Source organism: Leucoraja erinacea, chromosome 3 (assembly GCF_028641065.1).
Source record: "Leucoraja erinacea ecotype New England chromosome 3, Leri_hhj_1, whole genome shotgun sequence".
Lineage (NCBI taxonomy): Eukaryota > Metazoa > Chordata > Chondrichthyes > Rajiformes > Rajidae > Leucoraja > Leucoraja erinaceus.
The window spans coordinates 111862423-111887867 of NC_073379.1; the positions used below are offsets into that span (position 1 = coordinate 111862423).

The 25445-nt window shown below is 42.3% G+C and overlaps 1 protein-coding gene across 1 annotated transcript in view; it reads left to right on the plus strand.

The window, feature by feature from the left end:
• Window positions 1–18075, plus strand: part of tmem167a (transmembrane protein 167A) — a 34333-nt gene extending 16258 nt beyond the window's left edge. Inside the window, exons 2-4 of the mRNA XM_055633396.1 lie at window positions 2600–2709; window positions 11891–11925; window positions 17663–18075. Coding sequence (XP_055489371.1) covers window positions 2600–2709; window positions 11891–11925; window positions 17663–17733 — 216 coding nt within the window. The 3' untranslated portion in view covers window positions 17734–18075. The remainder of the gene's footprint in view (window positions 1–2599; window positions 2710–11890; window positions 11926–17662) is intronic.
• Window positions 18076–25445: the final 7370 nt, after the last annotated feature.

The following is a 25445-nucleotide window of genomic DNA, read 5'->3' on the forward strand; positions in this document are numbered from 1 at the left end:
CTGATGTACAAGGACCCCCAGATCCCGTTGTACTTCCTCTTTTCCCAACGATGCCATTTAGATAGTAATCTGCCTTCCTGTTTTTGCTACCAAAGTGGATAACCTCACATTTATCTGCATTAAACTTCATCTGCCATGCATCTGTCCACTCCCCCAATCTGTCCAAGTCACCCTGCATTCTCATAGCATCCTCCTCACGGTTCACACTGCCACCCAGCTTTGTGTCATCTGCAAATTTGCTAATGTTGCTTTGAATCCCTTCATCCAAATCATTGATGTATATTGTAAATAGCTGCAGTCCCAGCACCGAGCCTTGCGGTACCCCACTAGTCACTGCCTGCCATTCTGAAAGGGACCCGTTAATCCCTACTCTTTGTTTACTGTCTGCCAACCACTGTTCTATCCATGTCAGCACTATACCCCCAATACCATGCGCCCTAATTTTGCCCACTGATCTCCTATGTGGGACCTTATCAAATGCTTTCTGTAAGTCCAGGTACACTACATCCACTGACTCTCCCTTGTCCATTTTCCTAGTTACATCTTCAAAAGATTCCAGAAGATTAGTCAAGCATGATTTCCCCTTCGTAAATCCATGCTGACTCGGACCGATCCTGTTACTGCTAACCAAATGTTCGGCTATCTCATCTTTTATAATTGACTCCAGCATCTTCCCCACCACTGATGTCAGCCTAACTGGTCTATAATTCCCTGTTTTCTCTCTCCCGCTTTTCTTAAAAAGTGGGATAACATTAGCTACCCTCCAATCCACAGTAACTGATCCTGAGTCTATAGAACATTGAACAATTATCACCACAATTTCTAGGATGTTTGTATTTAGCATATGTTGACAGATGCTTTGAAAACATGAAATAAAATGATTTTTTTGTGGATTGGTTGAAATTCATTTTACCTGAAAATATAGTTGTTTGAATGTTTTTTGGAAATGCACCATGACATTGAAAACATGTTGATTGAATCTTACTCTTGAATTTGTTAGAATGTTAGTCTCTTGTCCTACACTTTCACTTTAAGAATTGAGAGGCAAAAAATATTCTCAGAGTTATAAAGCACAGAAAAATGGGCCTTGGGTCGCAATTTATCCATACCAAGGTCCTTTCCTGAGTTCGTCTCTTCTGCCAGCTTATGATCCATATATCTACATTTGTTTTCCTATCCTTGTAGCTGTCCAAATGTATTTTAAGCATTGTAATTGTACACTCCTCTAACTCTTCCTCTGGTAGCTTATTCCACATACCCAACACTCTCTGGATAAACATCCCTAGTTTTTGTTAATGTTTCCCCTCACCTAAAATCTAGGCCCTCTAGTTTTGGGTTTCCCCCAAGTTGGGGGTGGGGGGAAGCCATCCAGCTTATCTGTGCTTCCTCCTCCTCCCCCACATGATTTCACAAATCACAGTAAAGTCACCTCTCAGCATCCTAATCTTCATGAAAAACAGTCCCAACTGATCCAATCTCTCCTTTATAACTCGAGCCGTCCATTCCCAGCAACATCCTTGTGAATATATTATGTACCTTCATTTATCATTCATTATCATTTGAATGCATCCTTTCTACAGTGTGGCAACTAGAACTTCATGCATCATTCTAGATGTTTTCTCACCAATGTCTTATATAGCTGTAATTACATCCCAACTCTTGTACTCAATTACCTGGCTGACGATGGCAATCATGCCATCTTCACCACCTTGTCCACCTGTGTCACCAATTTCAAGAATCTATGTACTTGTACCCCTCAGACGCTCTGTTCTGCAACACGCCCCATGGCTCTGTCATTTACTGTAGATGTCCTGCCATAGTTGTACTTGCTAAAATGAATCACTTTGCATTGGCCAAATTAAATTCTGTCTGCAAATCCTTTTCTGACATTCCCTGTTGATCTCGATCTTGTTGTAACCTTATGGGCCTGTCCCATTTAGGCAATTTTATGTTATTATTTTAGGCAACCACAGGCGACTAGTTTGTTGCCACATGTTCGCCGGTGGTCGCTGGGAGTAGTCCCCTCAGTCGCGCAAAAAGTCGTAGTGTATTTCTGGTCTCTGCTAAATTTTCAACATGTTGAAACTTTTTTGGCGACAGTGGGTTTGATGCCAATGAGCGTAGCTTGACGTGGGTGCTGTCGCCAGGATGACATAGGTTGTCGTCGGTTTTTCGGCGACCTGCTACGACTATGACAGTTGCCGGCACCCTAAAAATTCGTCCAAGTGAGAAAGGCCCATAAGACAACGACCTTCACTGGCCACCATATTACCAAGTCTGTCATTCACAGACTTGTTAATCATGTCACCTAATTATCATTCAGAAACAGACCAGCACCTATCCCTATGGTACACCACTGTTTATGGACTTCCAGTAGAACTTGAGAGGGGGTGTGGGGGGAGGAGGTAATGTGATTCTTTCAATACACTTGAACCTGCAAACCACAGCAGGATGCAGTTGAATCTTGAATTTTGTCCAAGAAAAAATAAATGTTCCTCTTTTTGCTATTCCATTTAATTTTGTTGCTTTGTTTTTGTTTAACGTTATTTGTTCTCCAGCTCAAATGTGTTACAATTTTTATCCCTTTCTATTTCCACAGTCGGCAATTTTCAACTTTCAGAGTCTGCTGACGGTGATTCTTCTCCTAATTTGTACCTGTGCTTACATCAGGGCCTTAACTCCCAGTGTTCTGGACAAGAACAAAACTGGGTAAGTGCATTGTGCTATCAGTTATTTAACAGAATAACATTTTTGAAGGTCACTTTCGGAATGGCACCTTAATCAAATGATCATCTTTTTTCCCCCCATAACAGTAATTAATATACCAGGTTGATTCCAGGGATGGCGGGACTGACATGTAATGAAAGAATGGATCAACTGGGTTTATATTCACTGGAATTTAGTAGGATAAGAGGAGATCTCATAGAAACATATAAAATTATTAAGGGATTGGACAGGCTAGATGCAGGAAAAAAAATCCGAATGTTGGGGAAGTCCAGAACCAGGGGTCACAGTTGAGATGAGAAAAAACGTTTTCACCCAGAGAGTTGTGAATCTGTGGAATTCTCTGCCACAGAAAGCAGTGGAGGCCAATTCACTGGATGCATTTAAGAGCAAGTTGGATATAGCTCTTTGGGCTAACTGAGTCAAGGGATATGGGGAGAAAGCAGGAATGGCGTACTGATTCTGGATGATCAGTATGATCATATTGAATGGTGGTGGCTGCCCCGAATGGCCGAATGGCCTACTCCTGCAGATATGTTTCTATGTACCACTTTAATATCGTAACGACTGTTTCTCAGGGCAGATGTTTCACTGCCCCAGCATTGCCATTTTGTATTGTTTGTAGTCCAAGTGATGTTTGGGAGGCTAACTGGGAGGACATCAGGGTAGAAACAAGGTAGACAAAAATGCTGGAGATACTCAGCGGGTGAGGCAGCATCAATGGAGCGAAGGAATAGGTGACCTTTTGGGTCGAGACCCTACAGACTGATGTGGGGGTGGGGTGGGGGGGGAAGGGCGAGAAGAACAAAGGAAGAGGCGGAGACTGGGCTGTGGGAGAGCTGGGAAGGGTAGTGGAAAGAGGGAGAACGCAAGGACTACCTGAAATTGGAGAAGTCAATGTTCATACCGCTGGGGTGTAATACCAGGTGCTGCTCCTCCAATTTATGGTGTGACATTCTGGCCATGGAGGAGGCCCAGGACAGAAAGTTCGGATTCAGAATGGGAGGGGGAGTTGAAGTGCTGAGCCACCGGGAGATCAGGTAGGTTAATGCGAATCGAGTGGAGGTGTTGGGCGATGCGATCGCCAAGCCTACACTTGGTCTCACCGATGTAGAGCAGCTGACACCTAGTGCAGCGGATGCAATAGATGAGTTTCGAGGAGGTGCAGATGAACCTTTGCAGCACCTGGAAAGACTGCTTAGGTCCTTGGATGGAGTCAAGGGGGGGAGGTTTGGTGGTAAAAGCAACAAGTGTAGCATTTCCTTCGGTTGCAAGGGAAAGTGCCAGGGGAAGGGGTGGTTTGGGTGGGAAGGGGCAAATTGACCAGGGAGTTGCGGAGGGAACAGTCTGCGGAAAGCCAAAAGGGGAGGAGATGGGAAGATTTGGCCAGTGTTGGGATCCCGTTGGAGATGGCAAAAATGTCGGAGGATTATCTGTTGTTTGTGACGGCCCTTGTTACGAGTGGGGGGGGGATGGGGAGTGAGAGCAGAGCTACGGGGTATAGAAGAGGCCCTGGTGAGACTCTCATCTATAGTCGAAGAGGTGAACCCCCGTTCCATAAAGAATGAGGACATCCCATTGTAGAAACAAGAGTTTCTTGCATTTGGGAGAGCCGTTGAGTCGTCTGAAGAAGGGTCTTGACCCGAAACATCATCTATTCCATATTCTCCAGAGATGCTTCCTGAACCATTGAGTTTCTCCAGCACTTTGTGTCCTTTTAGGAGGACATCAGTGTGGTCAAGAACTGCACAGGGATTTGTTCAGTGTACATGGCTCACTGCACTGAAAGAATTGTGTGAAATCTGCACATTCTTCCTGAAACCATGTGGATTTCGTCCCAGATCCCAAAATTATTCAGGCTGGGTGGCAAATTAGTCACTGTAAATTGCTCATAGTGTGCAGGTGAGTGGTAGAATCTCGAGATTAGTGTAAATGGTAGTTAACTTGTTAGGGAGAAGGGCCTGTTTCAGAGCTGAATGACTCTATGGAATAATTTCTACAGCCCATGAATCAACAGCCTCCATCATCAGCTGTTAAACCTGTCGTTTAAATTGAATTTCTTTAACATTTGCAGACTCCTAAAAATCGCATAGAACCTGGTAATCGAGAATATTAACATTTTATCTTCAAGTTGAAACACTAAAATATCCCTGCATTCTCCCAGCAGTCAATTGTTCATTTGATCGTGCCCACTGTGTTTAAGCCAACAGGGCCACACAGATATACTGTGGCTGGCAATCAGCTGTACACAAGGCTGTGCTAGAATATCTCATGGCTATTGCCTAGTTATGGACATTTGTGCTGCAGGATTATGCCAGGTGATTTGGTACATTATCACTTTATTGGGAGTATCCATAGATAATACTTCTCACTGACAATATGATGGATTGACGATGAATCAACTGATGTGAAAATATGGACAATTAAATTTGTAATTTATTGTTTTGCATTGTAGTTCAGTGCATGCTGTTCATTCAACAGAATTAAAAGCAGAATCTCTTAACATTTTTTTAGACTTTCCCAATTGTAATCTTGAGCAACCAGCTTTCTTGGGCCATTTCTATATCTGAATTTGTGCTTTAACTAGATGTTGAAGTTATCTTGAAATAAAGTCTGTACTTGCCTGAGTAGAAAATGTTTAACAGGAAGTGCCGTGAGCATCATTGCTCCAGATAGATGACCAGCCATGATCATATTGAATAGTGGTGCTGGCTCGAAGGGCCGAATGGCCTACTGTACCTATGTTTCTATGTTTTCTATTTCGTCCTCTCCTGTAGATTGTGAGGACACAATCTATTTTATCAGGAGTTATGGGGAGAAGCCAGGAGAATGGGGTTAGGAGGGAAAGATAGATTAGCCATGATTGAATGCCATGATTTAAGAATAAAGAGTAAGCCATTTAGAACGGAGACAAGGAAACACTTTTTCTCACAGAGAGTGGTGAGTCTGTGGAATTCTCTGCCTCAGAGGGCGGTGGAGGCATGTTCTCTGGATGCTTTCAAGAGAGAGCTAGATAGTGCTCTTAAAAATTGCAGTCAGGGGATATGGGGAGAAGGCAGGAACGGGGTACTGATTGGGGATGATCAGCCATGATCACATTGAATGGCGGTGCTGGCTCGAAGGGCCAAATGGCCTACTCCTGCACCTATTGTCTATTGTCTATTGAATGGCGGAGTAGACGATGGGCCGAATGGCCTAATTCTGCTGCTATCAATTGTGAACATATTAATTTTTGACCAATCTGGGAGAAATATTTTCACATACTTAAATAGGCCCTTTAATTTTCTATCAAAGTATTCTTCTTTGTAAGAGAATTAATACAGCATTAGATTGTGGAAATAAGTAACATTTTACACAGCCAAGCTTCACAGAAGCAGCAGCTCCAACATGTTGTAGTAGTTTTAGTGAATCTCACAATGAGCACTGACAAATAATCTGGTAAAAGCACTAAGAAGGCACAATTGAAATGGATTGAGGAAGATATTGGTAGAATGGATCAGCCTATTTGCAATAAAAGTCTGCACGCACATCATTATAATGACGTAGGGTGCAGGATGAGCACAATTGCTGATGTGAAATGAGGATCTGTTTGACATTTTACATTGAATGTAGAACTACCAGGAGGTAGTCTGCGACTAATTTGGCTTTCTACCAGTTTGGCTCTCCATCAGTAATACCGCAACTGGTACAAAGCTAACTTTTTAAGGTATACATGTGGTTATTGTCAAACCAGTGAGTGTAATTTTAACTACGCCCTTGCATATTACCTCCTGAGAATAAACTTTAAATTCAGCCCAGACCGATGCAGTAATACTCCCCTTTCCTGCAGCTGTGAAGATACTAAATTAAGTTTAGACAGTTGTAACTTAGTTCCTTGTAGACATGATTTCATAGCACAAAACTGTAATCTGGTACAGACTGGCTGTTTAGCTGAGAAAGGCTGTAAGAACACTGACGTGGAAAGTGGAAAAAATCGTAGTGGCACAGCTGGGAGTGTTCTGACATCGAAGGTGAGTTATGTTCTTGGGGCAAGACAGAAGTTCTGTTTGTGTCTATGTTTGGACCTGAGGTACCTAATCCTGGGAGTGTTTGATGACATCACTGGGTAGTAAATATGGAAAAAGAATTGTATTTTTCTGAGTCTGGGGTTCGATGTGTGTGTTTTTATACTCCTCAGCATACTTAATATAATATGACTTTTAACAAGCATTTTGTTAATTTGCCAATTTTATAATCCTAGATTGTCAAATGTATTCATTTTGGCTTTTACCAGCCCTTCTGTAACTTCCTTTCTTCTGGGCACCTTTTTAAAATAAATCTTTGCTGCTTCTATGCAGACTCTGATTCTGGATTAAACTATAGTTTAATACTTGAATTGGGGGCAGCACGATGGCACAGCGGTAGAGTTGCTGCCTTATAGCGCCAGAGACCCGGGTTCGATCCTGACCACGGGTGTTGTCGATACGGAGTTTGTACGTTCTCCCTGTGACCTGCATGGGATTTCTCTGGGTGCTCTGGTTTCCTCCAACACTCCAAAGATGTACAGGTTTATAGGTTAATTGGCTTTGGTAAAATTGTAAGCGGTCCCTAGTGTGTGTAGGATAGCGTTAATGTGCGGGGACGACACTGGACGGCACGGACTTGGTGGGTCGATCGCTGTATCACTAAACTAAACTATCGCTACCCATTTTGATTTTTGCAAATAAAAATATAAAGAATTTTAAAGAAAAATTGTACACATGGGAAAAGATGATAAATTCCATAGAAAGCTATCATGAGCATCAGTAGTTGGAAGGCTGTTTGTTTTTGCTTCATGAAATGAATAATCCCAATGAATAATGCTGGGTAAAATCCATAGGATATAGCAAAGGCCAGGAAAATATTACTAAGGTAGAAGATCAACCGTGGTAGAGTACACTTGCAGTGCCAATGGGCTCGTCCTGATCCTATTTCTTGCAAGTGACTGTGTTTATGATTAAGGATGATAACATTATTTTTTATTGTTGCTATCGTAATGTTGCCAGCACCACAGCAACAGCTTCTATTTATACAGAGTCTTTTTTATGGAATAAATCACTAGAGGTGTAATATGAAATGGTATTTAATGCTTAATCTGCTCAGAGACGTTTGATCGGAAGAGTCAAAGTTTCATCAAAACAGTATAGTTAATGCAAAAAAGAGGAGACAGATTTGGAATGGAATCCAGATCTTTTGGCCTTTAGAATTTTAAAACCAATGCTGGAGCGATTTAAAGTTTAGGGAAAGCTCAAGAGAATACAATTGATTGAAGGAGAATTTCTTAAAGGATGGTGGGGCTGGAGGCGATTAGAAAAATGGAAGAGGCATGTCATAGTGGGATTTGAAAATATAGATGCTAATCTGAAAATCGGAGCAAAACTAAATTACATGACTAAAGGAAAATAACGTGATTTCTGTTGCCTTTGAGGACGTCTGTGCCAATGCTGACATTCATTTTCCTGAAAAGAAGGTGAGGGACTAACTGTGACAAGTCTCAGTATAGATAATGGACACGAAAAGTTAACTGTTTGTCTTTTCACAACTTCAACTTCATTTACAATTCACAATTTTAACTTCAACTAGCCCTTGCTTTCCCTCTCTCTCCATCCCCTCCCTGTCCCCAGTTTCCCACCAGTCTCCGGCTACATTCTATCTCTGCCCCGCCCCCTCCCCTGACATCAGGTCTCGACCCGAAACGTCACCCATTCCTTCTCTCCAGAGATGCTGCCTGACCCGCTGAGTTACTCCAGCATTTTGTGTCGACCTGTCTTTTCACAGATGTTGCCTAACCTCCTGAGTTGTTCCAGCATTTTTTAACACTCTCAACGAGGAAGAACAGCACTTTGCGTGGTTAAACAAGTTGACCCAGTGGAGTCTATGGAGTACGATAATAAGACTTCATGTCAAATCCATTTTTTCTTTACTTGCAGAGGTTTTTTTGAAACACATGTTGAAGTAGTGTTATTGAAATTTTGAAATGAAGTGTGAGGAGGTTTTAACTTAAGAATTAAAATTCCTTCACAGGCAGGGTAGCAGAGTGGTTGCATTCCTAGACTAACCAAGATCTCATTTTCTAGATCATTGAGCCAGAGCGGCAGCTGGGAAATTTTAATTCAATATTTAAATGCTTGATTTGTTTGTACACCATTTATTTTTCCAATAATTAGTTTTATTCACTTAAGTATATTAACTTCATGTTTATTGTAGCATGCCGTTTCAAAGTGAGTGGATGTCTAAAATGATAAGGTCCCACATAGCAGATTAGTGGGCAAAATTTGGGCATATGGTAGAGTGCTGACATGGATAGAAAATTGGTTAGCAGACAGGAAACAAAGAGTAGGGATTAACGGGTCCCTTTGAGAATGGCAGGCAGTGACTAGTGGGGTACCGCAAGGCTCGGTGCTGGGACCGCAGCTATTTACAATATACATCAATGATTTAGATGAAGGGATTCAAAGTGACATTAGCAAATTTGTAGGTAGACAAAAATTCTGGAGAAACTCAGCGGGTGAGGCAGCATCTACGGAGCGATGGAAATAGGCAATGTTTCGGGTCGAGACCCTTCTTCAGACTGATGTGAGGGTGGGGGGGGGACGGGAAGAAGAAAGGAAGAGGCGGAGACAGTGGGCTGAGGGAGAGCTGAGAAGCGGAGGAGAAAGCAGGGACTATCTGAAATTGGAGAAGTCAATGTTCATACTGTTGGGGAGTAAACTGCCCAAGCAAAATATGAGGTCCTCCAATTTACGGTGGGCCTCACTCTGGTCATGGAGGAGGCCTAGGACAGGAAGGTCGGATTTGGAATGGGAGGGGGAGTTGAAGTGCTGAGTCACCGGGAGATCAGGTTGGTTATTGCGAACCGAGCAGAGGTGTTGGGCAAATTGATCGCCAAGCCTCCACTTGATCTCACCGATGTAGAGCAGCTGACACCTAGAGCAAGCAGCACATGCAATGGATGAGGTTGGAGGAGGTGCAGGTGAACCTCTGCCGCACCTGGAAAGACTGCTTGGGTCCTTGAATGGTGTCAAGGAGGGAGGTAAAGCAACAAGTGTAGCATTTCCTGCAAGGGAAAGTGCCAGGAGAGGGGCTGGTTTGGGTGAGAAGGGACAAATTGACCAGGGAATTACGGAGGGAGAGGTCTCTGCGGAAAGCAGACAGGGAAGGAGATGGGAAGGTGTGGCCAGTGGTGGGATCCCGTTGGAGGTGGTGAGAATGTCAGAGGATTATTTGTTGTAAGTGACAGCTGGTAGAGTGGAAGGTGAGGACAAGGGGGACTCTGCCCTTGTTACGAGTGGGGGGTATGGGGAGTTAGAGCAGAGTTATGGGGTATGGAAGAGACCCTGGTAAGAGCCTCATCTATAGTAGAAGAGGGGAACCTCCCTGAAGAATGATGACATCTCCGATGCCCTGGTTTGGAGCACCTCATCCTGGGAGCAGATGCATGTGGACGGAGGAATTGGGAGATGGGGATGGGGTCCTTACAGGAAGCAGGGTGGGAAGAAGTGTAGTCCAGTTAGCCATGGGAGTCTGGGTTTATAGATAGCAAATTTGCAGATGACAAAAAGCTGGGTGGCAGTGTGAACTGTGAGGAGAATGTAGGATGACTTGGACAGGTTAGTGGGCGGATGCATGGCAGATGCAGTTTAATGTGAGGTTATCCACTTTGGTTGCAAATACAAGAAGGCAGATTACTATCTAAATGGTGTTAAGTTGGGAAAAGGGGAAGTACAACAGGATCTGGGGGTCCTTGTTCATCAGTCAATGAAAGTGAGCATGTAGGTACAGCAGGCAGTGAAGAAAGCGAATGGTATGTTGACCTTTATAATAAGAGGAGTTGAGTATAGGAGCAAAGAGGTCCTTCTGCAGTTGTATTGGGCCCTAGTGAGACCACACCTGGAATATTGTGTGTAGTTTTGGTCCCCTAATTTGAGGAAGGACATTCTTGCCATTGAGGGTGTGCAGCGTAGATTTACAAGGTTAATTTCCGGGATGGCGGGACTTTCATATGCTGGGAGAATGGAGGGGCTAGGCTTGTATACTCTGGAGTTTAGAAGGATAGAGGGGATCTTATTGAAACTTAAGATTATTGAGGGTTTGGACACGCTAGAGGCAGGAAACATGTTTCCGATGTTGCGGGAGTCCAGAACCGGGGGCCACAGTTTAACAATAAGGGGTAAGACGTTTAGAATGGAGACGAGGAAACTTTTTCTCACAGAGAGTTGTGAATCTGTGGACTTCTCTGCCTCAGAGGGCAGCAGATCTCTGGATACTTTCAAGAGAGAGCTAGATAGGGCTCTTAAAGATAGGGGATATAGGGAGTAGGCAAGAACTGGGTACTGATTGGGGATGATCAGCCATGACCACTTTGAATGGCGGTGCTGGCTTGGAGGGCCGAATGGTCTACTCCTGCACCTATTGTCTATTGAAAATTGGCCATCAGAAATCTTGATTGTATTACAAAAAAAAAGCTTGAGAAAAGTAGATCTCTTGTGCCTGTTGTTCTGAATGGAATATGAAGGTATTACATGACCAGTAAATATACTCTATAAATTAGCAATTTCTAGATCTTCTACTTCACAGTATGATTTTTAGTAAAGAAATGCTTTACCAGCCTGATTTGGGGTAAATGTAAGTTATAAACAGCATGGATTGATATTTGTATGCTTTTAATCTGGCACATTAAGTGTCTATTCCATTTCCTTTGCACCCAAGTACAATAGTTGATTATGTAGTTACACACTGTCTTAATGAGTCTGAAATTTTTGCTTGACTATTCATGACGCATCTTTCCATTCGTAAATAAATCCATCAGCTGTGTTATGATGGTGCTGTAATCAAATGAGACTTTTGTCCAGCATCTATGTATTTGTCTGCCTAATCTTAGATGTTTGGTAATTCTTCATCATTCAAAAGAATAAATTCTCATTTGTCTTCCACAATGGTCTTTCAGTTTACTGACTTCAGGGCTATTCTACCTCAAGCCATGGAGGAGTTCTTCACATATATGTAGTTTGTATATTGCTTGCTAGTTACAAAAGCTAAATGCAATGAAGAGTACTGAATCATTTAATCATTTAAATTTCATCTGTTTGGTTTTTTTTTTCAAATGTAATATCAATTTGATAAAGAAAAATTTTATTTTTTTTTCCAGAATTCTGGGGATATTTTGGAAGTGTGCCAGAATAGGTAAGAAAGAATCTATTAATGATGTGTTTTCTGGTTGTTTTAAGCTTGTTTTATTTTTATCATTTTCTGATGCTGAAATCCCTCAGAAGTGCTTGATGTCCCCAAACTGCCCCAAGTTTTTACATGTAAAATTCTACCACCATCACAGCAAAACTCTGTTCCTGGCTAGATTTTTATCTGAATCCTCAAGATCAGACATTATTCTTTTTTTTCCCTCTCATTTCATCACTTTGAGCAAATTCAAATGTTTTTACAGCAGAAGAAATAGAAGCAGGAGTCGATCATTTGACCCCTCATTCGTGCTCCTGCATTCAACACAATCATGGCTGACCCTTTAACACTGCACCGTTTCTTGCACTAACTTTGCATCATTCCATTCCTTTAAATAAATTAAAAAAATTGTTGGTCTCTATTCAGCACATACTTGGTACCTAGTGTCCACTTTGTTTTGGATAGCAAATTTCAACGATTATTGCCCTCTGGATGCAACCTCGCTTCTGTCGTTATTCTGATATCTACGCTTTCATTTTCTTTCTTGCTACCTGCCTTCCATGCTGCCCACGTTGTAACAGCCCCTAGACCTTGTCATCTGCAGCCCACCTGTATCCACTGTCGTTTTTCTTGACCTTGGACTTGACTGTTAGTGGGGTGTTGATTATAGAACCAATGTTATCACTAGAAAATTATTTACACTTTGAAAGCAACTATTGCAGTATTACTGCATCGTCAAATCCTTGGTCTACCTCAGCACTGAAGAAACAAGATGAATTCATATCAGGTGTTAATGCCATTCTTTGTTGTGTTCCTGTAAACTCTTTATACCCAATCAGTTACTTTCTGTTCTGGCTTCAGTCCAAGCTATGGCTATTGATTTAAAATGTATGGGTGAATATTAAAAATTGGGGCTGCTGTCCTAAAGGGAACTTACAGTTTGGATATTGACCCATTTGAGCAGAGTTTTTGTCTTCGTACTATTATTGTATTTCTTATATACTGAGCTTTTGGTGTTTATTATGGTGTTTACGGAGTACTGTGTTTACACATTTGTTATGCTACTGCATGTAAGAGTTTCAATATTCAATTTTTTGGGACATATGATAATCAAACACTCTCGATTCTCTCTTGACTCTTGACATTGCAAAATTTGTACCTCTGAATTTATCATTGCTCAGTTTTGTTAATTAAAGATGAAAAAGCAAAGTAAATCATGACATAGGATGCAAAGGTGAAACTTATGCCTGTAAATTGATCTGGGGTTTTCAACAGGTTTATCACCTGTTGCGGAAAAATATGTTCAGCTGAAGATCAGTCATCTCATTAATTAAGGTTCTTTGTATGCCAAACAATACGAACAACTTGCAATAAACAGAGCTAAGTGATTCCACAACCTATGGACCAGATCAAAGTTTTGCTGCCCAGTCACACCCAATCTGGAATGGTGATGGACAAATAGACGACTCCATGAAAGAAGATGATCCATATTGGGGAATCCAGTTCATCAGTACAAAAAGGAACGCTGAAACATTAGTAAAAATCTTCAGGCAGCGGATGATCCACCTCTGCCTCCTCCAGTGGTCACCAGCATGATAGATGCTATTCTTTAGCTAATTCGATTCACTCCACATGATACTAAGAAATGGCCTAAAGGTACTGAGTGCAGCAAAGACTATGACCTCTGAAAACATTCCACAATTGTACTTTAATGTCCGACGCTGATATTATGTGCCCAAGAGCCTGTTCTTGTGCTGTACCTTTATGTGTTTTTGGTCTATGAAGACGTCTGCTCCAGAACTTGCTGTTTGCAAACTTCTTTAACCTCTCCCTACTCCAGTCGGAGGTTCCCACCTGCTTTTAAGAAGATCACTGACATTCGATGCAAAGATCACTGACATTCGGTTGCCATATCTACACATGCTCTTATAAAGAATAACCATATAACAATTACAGCACGGAAACAGGCCATCTCGACCCTTCTAGTCCGTGCCGAACACATAATCTCCCCTAGTCCCATATACCTGTGCTCAGACCATAACCTTCCATTCCCTTCCCGTCCATATAACTATCCAATTTATTTTTAAATGATAAAAACAAACCTGCCTCCACCACCTTCACTGGAAGCTCATTCCACACAGCCACCACTCTCTGAGTAAAGAAGTTCCCCCTCATGTTACCCCTAAACTTCAGCCCCTTAATTCTCAAGTCATGTCCCCTTGTTTGAATCTTCCCTACTCTCAGTGGGAAAAGCTTTTCCACGTCAACTCTGTCTATCATTTTAAAAACCTCTATCAAGTCCCCCCTTAACCTTCTGCGCTCCAAATTCAACCTTTCTCTGTAACTTAGTTGCTGAAACCCAGGCAACATTCTAGTAAATCTCCTCTGTACTCTCTCTATTTTGTTGACATCCTTCCTATAATTAGGTGACCAAAATTGTACACCATACTCCAGAATTGGCCTCACCAATGCCTTGTACAATTTTAACATTACATCCCAACTTCTATACTCAATGCTCTGATTTATAAAGGCCAGCACACCAAAAGCTTTCTTTACCACCCTATCTACATGAGATTCCACTTTCAGGGAACTGTGCACAGTTATTCCCAGATCCCCCTGTTCACCTACATTCTTCAATTCCCTACCATTTACCATGTACGTCCTATTTTGATTTGTCCTGCCAAGATGTAGCACCTCACACTTATCAGCATTAAACTCCATCTGCCATCTTTCAGCCCACTCTTCCAACTGGCATAAATCTCTCTAGACTTTGAAACTCTACTTCATTTCCCGCAACCCCACCTATCTTAGTATCATCTGCATACTTACTAATCCAATTTACCACACCACCATCCAGATCATTGATGTACATGACAACCAACAGTGGACCCAACACAGATCCCTGTGGCACCCCACTCGTCACTGGCCTCCAACCTGACAAACAACCATCCACCATTACTCTCTGGCATGTTTAACTATTGGTATTATACTGTACTCACTAAGATCTGACTTGAGGCGTACAAATTAATTTATTTTAATTCTCTTACCATGACTGATATGAGCAGATGCTTTTTGTCAAGAACTTGTTTAAATGAGTGGTTGTTCAGACAGCTGTGCCCTTGAAATATTAACTGCTAAAAGCTGATCATACTGGACCCTTTATTTCTGCAGAAAAATGAGCTCTCAACTACCATTTATTTTTAAAACCTCCAACTTTCACAAAATATCCTTTGTGCTTATTAATATAAAAGTTAACTGTGCAATCTTAAATATTTCTGAAACAAAAGAGATCCTACACAGAAAATCCAGACAGTCTGTAGTTCTCTTTGCACAAGGATCTAAAAGCATTATTTTCCTTTTTGTTCATAAAGGGAAATGGAAATAAATGTAGACAATTTGAGTTTTCTACCAAACAGCAGTGCAGTCATGGTGACCCTATAATATCTCATTCAACTTTTTTTCATATTTCTAGACTTCAATAGATCAGACCCAAATGCATATTGAGTTTATTAGGAAGTACACAGAGTTCTGGAATGCAATAAATGAAGTATATCAGCCATTTTAATGGCAAATTAAATTCCCTTAAGAATTGCTGTAGTAATATCTGTAATCCTTTTTATTAAAATTTGTGACCCATATAAAAGTTAGTCTGAGGAGCTATTTTGTTGGCCTTTTATTACAGAAAATGAATGGTAGTTTGTCAAAATTGGGTATATGGAAAATTCTTAAAACAATGTATCCTATTTTTTTGAAAAATTGTTGAGAAAATCCCATGGCAATAAAGTGCCTTTTATTTTTAACTAAATGCTAAGCATCTTTGTATATTTTCCTGAAAGTATTGATTCCTAAAACACTCCATTTGGAACAACATTGTAGGCAAAATACTGGGGATTCTGGAAACCAGAAACTATGATTTAGAAATTCCAGACACTGAATAGATTAGACAGCATTTGTGTAGGTAACAGAAGAATTAACTTTTTACAAAGATCCGTCTGAATTACGAAATGCCAAAATATATTTGAATCATTTTTGAAGTTTTTAATCAGTGGAAAAAAAATCCAAGGATAGAAAGGTAAAGCTGTAATGAGTATGAATTCAACATAAAATGAAGTTCGTCTCAATCTTTTGTCTCAAGTTTAACAAGAAAATGGGGAGAAAAGTGGCAAAATAATAATAATAATAATACATTTTATTTATGGGCGCCTTTCAAGAGTCCCAAGGACACCTTACAAAAATTTAGCAGGTAGAGGAAAAACATGTAAGGGGAATTAAATAAATAGTAGAGACATGACTAGTACACAAAGTAAAGACAGAATTCAATACAAAACACAATATGAGGCAATTAATGCACAGATGAAAAGGGACGGCACTTGGGGCTAGAATAGGCAGAGGTGAAGAGATGGGTCTTGAGGCGGGACTGGAAAATGGTGAGGGACACGGAATTGCAGATCAGTTGGGGGAGGGAGTTCCAGAGCCTGGGAGCTGCCCTGGAGAATGCTCTGTCCCCAAAAATAGAATGTTGAAATAATGAAAAGGTGTCTGGAAATTCAGGGGACGTTTGGTGAAATCACCAGCACAAGGATAGTAACAACCGCTAAACCAAGAATGATAGGTTTTAGTTAAAGATGAATATTCAGAGATGGAAGAAGACTAAGAATATTTCTTTAACAAATACAGCACAAATCTTAGAGCTAATTTCATGAGGAAACTAGGTTGTGATTTTAGTCATTTATTTATTTTGTTATGTTAAAAAAAATAACCCTGTGCCTGATTTCTTCTTTCATACTTGATAACAATAAAATGCCAATATTGTGCTCCACTATGAATAAATAATGATAGGGAAGGAGGATAATTAACGGGCAGCTTCAAATATGTTGCTTTATGCAAAACTATCTATATAATTGATTCTCAGTGGCAACATCTGCAAGATTGTTCTTGGCTTTCATATTTCTTCAATGCTCGAGTATCTCCGTACTACCCAGATATCTCATGCAAAATTTAAATCCTCAGAACCTTCTATCTGCAAAGAACAAACTACAAGTTTTTTTTGTCTGCTTTATAATGGCTACTCAATCCAAAATGCCAGATTGTTGGGCAGAAGTGGATATTGTTTCATCTTGTTCCTCATTCAGACTAATGTAAACTCTGCCTTATTGCCTCTTTGTAGCCATAAATCTGTTTCATTCCTTTCCAGATTTGATAACTGTCATTCTTCTGATAGGCCTTCATCCTTTTCTGTTCTCTTTTCATGAACAAAGTACTGCATGTATCCAATCTCTCTGAGTGTGCCCATTACTTTTGTCCTCGCCTGTCAAGACCAGCTCCTAGTAAACTACACTTGTAAATCAGCTTACTTCAATTTCTCTGAAATCCTTAGCTTCTCTCACCTGTATGCTACTTCTGATTCCCCCTCTGTTCTCCTTTCCTGTTCCTTACACTTCATTCCTGCATTTGAAATCTAATTATTAAGAGTTTGGAGGTTTGTGCAGGTGGTACATATCAACACACTGACCTTAATAACACTGCATTCAAACGTAGGATGTAATTAATCATTTAATGCCCTATTGTAAAAATAAGCTTGAGTCTGGTGATGTGGATGTGGTATGTTTGTTAATTGCAGCTTGATTATGTCAAGATTTTTCCTTTTGGTTGAATTCAATATTTAATCGAAGTAATTCATTTGTATCACATAATCATTTGAATTCTATATTTGATATCCAACACATTTTTTTTTTCTATTTTGCAGGTGAACGAAAAAGCCAGTATGTGGCTATATGTTGCATTGTGATGGCATTCAGTATTCTTTTTGTTCGGTAACAGTCAGCTTGAAAGAACAGCACTATGGATAAAAGACATTGGTTAAATATAAGAATTTCCTTTTTAAGTATGAAATAATCCACGAATGCCTCAACCTCCCAAATCAATATTGTGCATCTTTCTTCACAAGCTTTTCTTAGTGACGTCAATTTCAACTTTGTTTTTGGACCAAGGACTGAGATGTTTGGGATGGGGCCCCCACTCTGGCTATATTTTCTGATTGGACTAAACCAACCACCCTGCCTACACCTGGAGAGCTAGAGTTGCTATGAAAATCATCTGATTGTTGGTTATTATTGTGTGTAACTGTCTAAATATTGTCAATAAAATTCTTCAAATTGATCTTTTTAAGCTTTTTTTCCTTCTCAACCAATATTATGCTTTAATAACCCAGAAAAGAAGACAATGATGGGCGGCGAGGTGATCGGGCTGCTGTCTTACAGCGACAGAGACCCAGGTTTGATCCTGACTGTGGATGCTGTCTGCACCAAGTTTGTACCTTCTCCCTGTGACCGTGTGGATTTTCTCCAGGTGCTCCGTTTTCTTCCCACACTCTAAAGATGTATGAGTTTGTAGGTTAATTGGCTTAGGTAAATAGTCCCTAGTGTGTGGGATAGTGTTAGTGTACGAGATGATTGCTGGTCGGTGTGGACTCGATGGGCCAAAGGGCCTGTTTCTGCGCCGTATGTCCAAAGACTCGAGGATGTATGGTATTTTGCTGTAGAGGCTGATGGGTGATTCACTGTCTGCACCAAAAGTCGATTTATTCCAGTAGCCATCTCATTTTGCAACTCATTGTTACTGGAGCTCTGTGCTGCTTGGCCATATTGCTTGGTAAATGGCTGCAATATTCTGTATCACCTTGTACACTTAATACGTTTTGGCTGACAAAATAGCTTCTTTCCCCTCTGTAGATGGCTAGTGCATGTGCCTTTAACATAGTGACCTCACCACCCTTAACCACTCCCCTTATTAGGTGTATAATTGCATGCTCCCTCCCTGGTGTCTCTCTCTCTAGCTACGGTGACAGACCACGTACAGCTAGAATAGTAATGATGTGAACAGAATAAAACTACAGTTAAGACAACGTGTTGTTGAGACTTCTTTACACGGTGTCAGAAGTGGGATATGAACGTGTTGTTGAGACTTCTTTACACCCTCACTTTCCACCTTTGAGACAAGAACTCTACTAGCAAAGGCAACATTTCTTGCACACCCCAGTTGTCTTTGAATTGATAGTGGACTAACTACAACTACTCTAGATGTACAGATGAAGGTCTTGGCTACATTATTATTTGGAAGGGACTTGCAAGATTTTGATCCAATAATTTGCAGAGAATAATTGTAAATATTAGGTATAAATAGGTAGTGATAATATATATATATATATATATATATATATATATATATATATATTCTTAATATTCTGAATAACTGAAAAGGTGTTCCTATGTTTCTGTAGTTAGTACACACAGGAATTGCCATAAACAGGCAACAAAAGTGGTGCAGGTTGGAGGGGGTTTGCCCCCCACCTATCCATTGGTTAATGGCTTGTGAAAAGGCTTTGTGAAATCTAGCTTCAACTTTTCATGCATGCTCAACGTTTAAAATGATAACAAATAATTTTGATGAGAGGCTGCCTCTATTAATCCTGTAATTGTGGAATTAAGAATAAGGGGTAGGCCATTTAGAACTGAGATGATGAAAATACTTTTTCACCCAGAGTGTTGTGAGTTTGGAATGCTTTGCCACAGAAGGCAATGGGAGGCCAATTCACTGGAATGGGCCAGATGTTTAATGCACTCGAATGGCCTCCTCCTGCACATATTTTCTATTGCATCAATGTCTGTTAAGAGAGTTACCGGCCATAATCCCATTATGTGTGTAATCCTGCAGATCACAGCTCTTCGACCACACATTCAAGTCCTATTTTGTGGAGGAAGGAACTGCAGATGCTGGTTTAAATCAAAGATAGACACAAAATGCTGGAGTACCTCAGTGGGGCAGGCATCATCTCTGGAGAGAAGGAATGGGTGACGTTTCGGGCCGAGACCCTTCTTCAGACCGATGTCAGGAGAGTGGGGTACATAAATAGGGAAGTGTAAGGTATGAAATCAAGCCAATAGACAATAGGTGCAGGAGTAGGCCATTTGGCCCTTTGAGCCAGCAGTGCCATTCAATGTGATCATGGCTGATCATCCACACTCAGTACCCCATTCCTGCCTTCTCCCCATATCCCCTGACTCCGCTATTTTTAAGAGCCCTATCTCGCTCTCACTTGAAAGCATCCAGAGAACCGTCCTCCACTGCCCTTTGAGGCAGAGAATTCCACAGACTCACCACTCTCTGTGAGAAAAAATGTTTCCTCGTCTCCGTTCTAAATGGCTTACTCCTTATTCTTAAACTGTGGCCCCTGGTTCTGGACTCCCCCAACATCGGGAACATGTTTCCTGCCTCTAGCGTGTCCGAGCCCTTAACAATTTTATATGTTTCAATGAGATCTCCTCTCATCCTTCTAAACACCAGAGTCTACAAGCCCAGCTGCTCCATTCTCTCAGCATATGACAGTCCCGCCATCCCGGGAATTAACCTGGTGAACTTACGCTGCACTCCCTCAATAGCAAGAATGTCCTTACTCAAATTAGGGGACTAAAACTGCACACAATACTTCAGGTGTGGTCTCACTAGGGCCCTGTACAACTGCCAGTGACTTCCACCCCATAAGACTGATGGGGTGGAAGTAGGGGGGGGGGCTCTGTCCCTGTTACGAATGGGGCAAGGGGGAGCAAGAGCGGAGCTATGGGATATCGGTGAGACAATAGTGAGGGCCTCATCTATAATGGAATAGGAGAACCCCCCGTTCCCTAAAGAATTAGGACATCTCCGATGACCTGGTATGAAACACCACATCTTAGGTGCAGATGCAGCGTAGACGGAGGAATTGGGAGTAGGGGATTGAGTCTTTAAGCGAGTCCTCCTCCAACCTCATCTACTGTATCCGCTTTTGCAGGTGTGGACTCCTGTATATCGGCGAGACCAAGCGCAGGCTCGGCGATCGTTTAGCTGAACACATCCGCTCACTCCGCCTAAACCCACCTGATCTACCATTTGCTTAAACACTTTATCTCCCCCTCCCATTCCCACACTGACCTTTCTGTCCTGGCAATCCTCCTCCATTGTCAGAGTGAGGCCCAGTGCAAATTGGAGGAACAGCAACTCGTATTTTGATTGAGCAGCTTACACCCCAGTGGTATGAACATTGACTTCTCTAACTGCAAGTAAACCTTGCTTTCCCCCTCCATTCCCAGTTCTCCGACTAGTCTTACTGTCTCCGTCTACATTTTATCTCTGTTTGCTTTGTTGTTACCTTCTCCCAACTGACAATGATCTATTCTACATTTTTCCTTGATCGCCATTCCCTTTGTCATATTTTCACACCTTACACTTCCTTATCTATGTATATCCCACTCCCCTCACATCAGTCTGAAGAAGGGTCGGAACCTGAAACATCACCCATTCCTTCTCTCCAGAGATGCTGCCTGGCCCGCTGAGTTACTCCAGCATTTTGTCTGTCTTCAAGTACTATTTTAATGTGTTAACAGTTTTTCTCTCCCACTTTCACAGGGCAATGAATTCTGACCCCTTACCATCATTGTTTCCCACTATTTCTACCATGGTCATTAGATCGCACTTTTAAGTAAATGGGTCAGCTTTTTTTTTATTAAGGCTGCTAATTTTTAAACATTTAAATTACATTTTTCATCAGTCGCTTCCAAAATAAGTTACCTCTGCCAATCCACTTTTTCCTAATTGCTAAGATTTAATAGCCCTGGCAGCATCTTCAGAGATGAAAATTCAAAAAAAAATTCCCGATGATGGAAATCTGAAATAAAATTAGCAAATGTTGCCTGGCCAACAGATTGTACTGCATCTGTGGAAGGGAAAAGAGTGGATATTAAAGACCTTTTCATCAGCACTGGAAAAATGAGAACATATGTTAAAGCTGCAGAGAGTATGGGGTAGGGATAGGAGAAGGGATGAATCTGATCATGAGGAAGCATGGGATGCTGAAGTAATGTTTCAGTTTCTGGATGTTTTTAAGAGAGAGTAAAGGGCCTGTCCCACGAGCATACGACTGCATGCGGCAAGCGCGACCAAACCGGAAGCGGGGGCCGCGCGGAGGTCGAGTGATCCCGTACGAGTTGACGTGAAGTTTGAGCGAAGTCCACGGGAAGTTCGCGCTAGGTGTACGCCATCGAGACGGTGCATACGGCGTCGAGACGGTGCATACGGCGTTAAGACGGTGCGCACGTTCGTCAAGACGGTGCGCACGTTCGTCAAGACGGTGGCAGACGGTGCGTACGGCCTCAATGCGCCTGCGGGCCGGCAGGCCATTGCCGTGCGGAATTTTTGAACAGTCAGTTTTTCGGAGCCCAGCGCAATGTCGGGACCAGCTCCGCACAACTCCATATGGTTCCGGTGATCGAAGTGGGACCGAGGCCATATGACTCAAGCGACCACCTTAGGTCGCGCTAGCCGCATGCGGTCATATGCTGGTGGGACAGGCCCTTTGGATTTAGCTCTTGGGGCTAACAGAATCAAGGAATATGGGGAAAAAGCAGGGACTGGGTACTGATTTGGATGATCAGCCATGATCTTATTGAATGGCGGTGCAGGCTCGAAGGGCTGTATGGCCAACTCCTGCATTTATTGTCTATGTTTCTATGATTCTGCTGTTTATCAACTGTCTGATTAATGTGGGCAGTTAGAGAGGGGGGGGGGGGTAAGCATAGGAACTTGTACAAACTGAGTTGTGGGTCAGAATTGATGCTGAGACCTGAAAGTAATATGAGATAACGCCCTCACTCATTAAGCATGGAGGTGAAAGTAATCAACAATGCCAGCAGTGAGTGCTCTTGTTATTGACTGACTTTTCTCTGAGTGTCCCTGTTACAGGACACCTGTCCAAGATTTATTCAGGACCACCCTTCAGCTGCTTTGTACATAGCTGGCCTTCATTTATAAGATGCTTACACATTGCACAATATTCCACATCAGCAGCTGAAGAAGAAAAAAATTAAGGCACCAGATCTATTTCATCAATGTTTTTTTGCGGCAGTTAATAAAACGAAGAAATTAGGTATCTATTTCAGCTTTGAGACTCTTCTGTATGTTTTATTCTTTTCCCATACATCACCCAATACCATTATGAGTGCTTCTGAGCAAATGCTTATTTTAACTACAGTTGGAATTAAGGGCTTTTAGTATTTCAGAACACATGATTAAAAAAGGTAGATCCATTACAGTTAACCTTTGGGAAAACACCTGCTCTGGTGAAAAATATTGATGTCCAGCTTCTCTCAATTCTGCACAATTGAGTGAAAATCTCAATATTGCAGGTTTCTCCAGCGGAGGAGAAAATCAATAACGGTTCAGGTGAGAGAAATAGGCTGCATTGATTGATAATCAGGGTACAATGCACAATCAAGTTATATCCAGTGCATCGTGAAGCAGCCTTTAATCATCGAGTTGAATGCTTCACTGTTTCATTATAAAATTGATATTTCTGCCATGTAGTGAATAACAGTGGTGCCATTGAGAGGGTTATTGCATTCTTATTAAATGTCATTGAGATTTCTACCAGAGATTTGGGGATCAAATTCCATGACTTTAAATTGTTGAGAAGCTTCGACAGCGAACTCTAATTTAGCTTTGCGTTTAATTGTCGTATGACGTTTTTGAATCTGCAAATATAGACCATGTGATTTTGCTGAAAGAAATTAGATGTCATCTGAAGTTCTGAAAGAAATTATAAATGATCGATGACAAGTGCTGAGGCCAGGAGATTAAAGGACAAATGTAATAATGGAGTGTGCCGGTCAATATTTGGCAGGGACAATCTACATGCTGCGGCTGAATTGTGACAGGATAATAATAGGAGAAACATAGTGGATGAGTCTGGAGCAATGACATGGGGTCGGTGGCTGGATTTCTAATATTTATTTATAGAACTCAGACAGCTACACAACAGAAACTGGAGAAGGGATTTCCCAGCTTGTGGCTCTATAATGAGGTGTTGCAGTTTTAAAGATACATATGACTGAGACAAGGACACAATAGACAATAGGTGCAGGAGTAGGCCATTCGGCCCTTCAAGCCACACTATTAAGTGTGAGCATGGCTGATCATCCCCAATCAGTACCCTGTTCCTGCCTTCTCCCCATATCACCTGACTCCGCTATTTTTAAGAGCCCTATCTAGCTCTCTCTTGAAAGCATCCAGAGAACCAGCCTCCACCGCCCTCTGAGGCAGAGAATTCCACAGACTCACCACTCTGTGTGGAAAAAGTGTTTCCTCGTCTCTGTTCTAAATGGCTTACCCCTTATTCTTAAACTGTGGCCCCTGGTTCTGGACTTCCTCAACATCGGGACTGTGTAAAGGAATGGGAAACTGTCATATAACCAACCAGCTTCAAAGACACGTAAAGAAGAAGAACATCGGGAACATGTTCCCTGCCTCTAGCATGTCCAAACCCATAATAATCTTATGTTTCAATAAGATCCCTTCTTATCCTTCTAAACTCCAGAGCATACAAGCCTAGCCTCTCGATTCTCTCAGCATATGACAGTCCTGCCATTCTGGGAATTACCAGTGATCACCTCATACATGAGCATTTTCCTACTCACTAAGGGCAATTTGCAATTTACAGAAGCCAATTAACCTACAAACCTGTCGGTCTTTGAGGTGTGGGAGGAAACCGGAGCTTCCGGAGAAAACCCACATGGTCACAGGAAGAATGTACAAACTCCATACAAACAGCACCCATAGTCAGGATTGAACCCGGGTCTCTGGCGCTGTAAGGCAGCAAATCTGTTGCTGTGCCACCGTGCCAGTTGCTGCTTTATACTGAAAATAGTTGAGACACATTTCTTCACATGGAATTATCTGCCTCAGAGGGTGGTGGAGGCCGGTTCTCTGGATACTTTCAAGAGAGCTAGATTCTTGGTTCTTGGGTCCTCCAAAATATTCCAACTGGAATTTAAACTGGAGGTGGTGAAGGGAGGGATTAAGCCAGAAAGGATATAAAGAACACACACTATAGAATTTGACACAAAACATCCCCACACAGCAGAATCAGAGTTTCCCACTGTGTGGGAAGGCACCAAAGTCAGTCTCTTCCTCCACTGTTCCTCGTGGTCAGGGCCTCCCCAAGCCCTCCGCAGTTGCAGCTACGGGCGGCCCGATGTCCAGGACTGCTCGCCAGGGGTGATACAAGTCCGACGTCGGGGCTGCGGGACGTCCTCAGCGACGTGGACACCAGAGTCGGCCCCCTCCTACCGGAGTTGGCGGCTTCCAAAGTCCGCAGGCCGTGCCGGGTGGAGACTGCTGCTGTAGACCCTCCGCAAGGTGCCCCGGGACTGCGCGATGTTGTTCAGCGCCGCCCACGTTGGAATCTCTCCGCACCAGAGCTTCACGATGTTGGAGCAACGGCCCAACGCTCCGGAGCTCCAAACGGCGACCCAGGTAGGCATCGCCCGCTCCGCGGTGACTCCAGCGCTGCGCCGCCGCTGTAGCAGCCCTGGTCCGGTTCCCGGTCCCCGGCAGGAAAGGCCGCTCCGATCCAGCTGGTAGGCCGCGAGGTGGGGGGCGAGGACGCGACTCGGAGAAATAGTCGCGTCCCCGCCAGGAAGAGACTGGGAAACGATTTCCCC